Here is a 2,936-nt window from a genome sequence, read left to right as displayed (position 1 = left end):
AAAATTAATAATAAAAAAAACGATGTTGACATTTAAAAAAAGTTTTTAAAAAAACACTACAAAATTACAAAAATTTTAACTAAAATTAAAATGAAACCAGAAAAATATAAAAATAACATCTATTTAAAATATTAACAAAAACTATAACTATATTAATAATAGTAAAATACCTCTGCGTCATGCAACTAAATATTTTACGTCTAATTTACGTTTAGTTGTCACAGTAGTTTGGGAATCGCTGTTGTGTAGTACAGCTTCATCTGCTAAATCGTTTTTTATGAAATCGTCAATATTACATAACTCTAACATGCCAAATAAGCATTAAAATCCTAAATTGGGTTTATTCAGATATTGTGCATGTGTTCTGGAGAAAATCAAAAAAGCAATTGGTTCTTCAAATACAATTCCTTTAGTTGTGCATTTGTAAGCTTGCTCTGTCTCCTCATTGTGTGCTTTGTAAAATCACTTTAACTGTTGTCGTAATAACCATTCTGTCCTCATTCTCCAGGTGGGTGACAATGATCTGGTCTACATCTCTCACAAGGCTTTCTCAGGACTGATCGGTCTGGAAGACCTGACCATCGAGAGGTGCAACCTGACGTCCGTATCCGGCCAAACTCTGTCTTACCTGCGTAACCTCGTCACCCTGCGACTGTGCCACCTCAGCATCTCGGCCCTCGAGGACCAGAACTTCCTCAAGCTGTCTGCGCTGAGAGGCCTGGAGATCGACGGCTGGCCGTACCTGGAGTACATCTCGCTGCTGAGCTTCCAGGGTCTCAATCTGTCCTGGCTCTTCATCACCAACACCAACATCAGCTCGGTGCCATCGGCCTCCTTCAGGAACCTGGCTTACCTGACGGCCCTGAACCTCTCTTACAACCCCATCTCCACGCTCGAGTCCTGGGCCTTTCGAGACCTCATCAGGCCGGTTTATGTGTGCTTTATTTGTTTACCTGCATGTCATGTGACCGTGAGCGTGTCAAAATAGTTTGTGAATCTCTAAAGATGCAAGTACAGCTTCATCTGCTTAAATGGGGAAAGACTCTGAAACGGTTTGTCAGGATTACATAACTTTAACGTGTCAAATTCAAATTATAAAACGGATAGTTCCGGTCCTTGATTCTGATTGGCTGAGCCACGTTCGAAGCTGTTGTAAATTACTCTACAAAGTAACATACACCTTTGTTTACGTCTGTGTTGCTCGGCAACCACTTTGTTGCAACCACAACTGTTTCTGAGGAACTACATTGTTTGGTGGAAGAATACTGTTTTTATTAATATCATTACACTTTATTTGCTCTGTTTTATTTTGTGAAACCATACTACGTATATGGAATAACCGTTTTATAAAAGCAATAAGCCCCGTGAAGCCGTGGTTTACAGTGAATTTATAACAGCTAAGGCTGTTTCCCTCAACGCCTAACAAGCGGAAACCCCCTTAGCTGTTCGATAATGCAAAAGGACAATAGTAAACACTCAATTTTCAGTTAAAGGCAGTTCATCAACCTCCAGCTCAGTTCAGTTTAATTGGTTCTTCTACCTTTCAATTCTTTAGTAACCATAATTTGTGCATTTGTAAACTTGGTCTGTCCCTGTCCGAGTGCTGTGCTTCACGTCAAACATTTGTGACCCAGGACCGCATAATGTTCTTTTTAGCAGCATCATATGACCCCTTTAAGTTTACATTTTCCGAAATTTAGATTTATACATCATGATACCCCAGCGACTTAAGACTGCTTTTGTGCTCCAGGGTCACATTCATCTCTATAAAACCACATTAATTGCAGTCGTCATAATAATTCTGTCCTTGTTTTGCAGACTGAAGGAGCTGCACATGATCAGCACCAACCTGCTCACCGTGGAGCCTCATGCTCTGGGAGGTTTGCGTCAGATCCGAGTCCTGAACCTGTCCAACAACGATCTGGTGACTCTGGAGGAGAGCTCCTTCCACTCGGTCAACAGCCTGGAGACGCTCCGTGTGGACGGGAACCCGCTGTCCTGCGACTGTCGTCTGCTGTGGATCCTGCAGCGCAGACGCACTCTAAACTTTGACGGGAAGATGCCGGTGTGCGCCGGACCGCCGGAGGTGCAGGGATACCTGTTGAGCATGTTCACCGATTCGGCGTTATTCGACTACTTCACCTGCCAGAAGCCCAAGATCCGCAACCGGAAGCTGCAGCAGGTGAGCAGTGATGGGTATCGTTAAGGTTTTAACAGTATTACCGATACTGCTAAGCCGGTTCTGTGATCAGTAGTAAATCTCCATCACATGCTTTCAGCAGCATTTACAACACAGAGCTGTAGTTCACTGACAAGCTACGCAAAAAAAATCGCAGACGATATGATTATGAAATCGAAGAAATCGTTCGCGATAATGAAAGCAGTTTGCGTAGCTTCTCAGTGAACTACGGCTCTGTGTAGTAAATGCTGCTCCATCTGAAAGCACGTGAAAATACCACATTTAATAACATGTTTTTACTCACTTCATAACGTCAGTCGAGAGTTTGAAATAAATCCTTCTGTGAGATGATGTGGCTTCTTACACAGAATAAGGCACGCAACATTTTAGAGCTGTCAAAATGACTTAACTAAATTCGAATTTTCTACTTAAATATAATCAAAATTCGAATTATATTCGAATTTAAAAGACAATTTCAGTTAGGGGGAAAAAAGCTTTTGGCTTCTCTCCTGAGGCCACAAGAGGGTGCATTGCGCAAAATATTATGCACGTTTCTTCAAAGCGTAATAAAATAACACGACTATCTTTGAAAAAAAGTGCATAATGTTTAAAATAATGTTTATAAACCATATATAATTAATAAAGTTACTTAAACACTTAGAAGAAAAAAAACAGCACCATGCATCTATGTATAGTTTAATACAAAGGACCGAAAACCAATCACAAAGAGTACTTTCTTCATTTAAAAACATGAGAT

General features: G+C 40.7%; 1 protein-coding gene across 1 annotated transcript in view; it reads left to right on the top strand.

Annotated features, from left to right (window-relative positions):
• Window positions 1-2,936, top strand: part of LOC107726321 (leucine-rich repeat and immunoglobulin-like domain-containing nogo receptor-interacting protein 3) — a 7,675-nt gene that overhangs the window by 2,609 nt on the left and 2,130 nt on the right. The window contains exons 2-3 of the mRNA XM_016535863.1: window positions 509-924; window positions 1,819-2,182. Coding sequence (XP_016391349.1) covers window positions 509-924; window positions 1,819-2,182 — 780 coding nt within the window. The remainder of the gene's footprint in view (window positions 1-508; window positions 925-1,818; window positions 2,183-2,936) is intronic.

Source organism: Sinocyclocheilus rhinocerous, unplaced genomic scaffold, assembly GCF_001515625.1.
Source record: "Sinocyclocheilus rhinocerous isolate Xijiao unplaced genomic scaffold, SAMN03320098_v1.1 scaffold1598, whole genome shotgun sequence".
Lineage (NCBI taxonomy): Eukaryota > Metazoa > Chordata > Actinopteri > Cypriniformes > Cyprinidae > Sinocyclocheilus > Sinocyclocheilus rhinocerous.
This window is presented reverse-complemented; position numbering and strand designations above follow the sequence as displayed.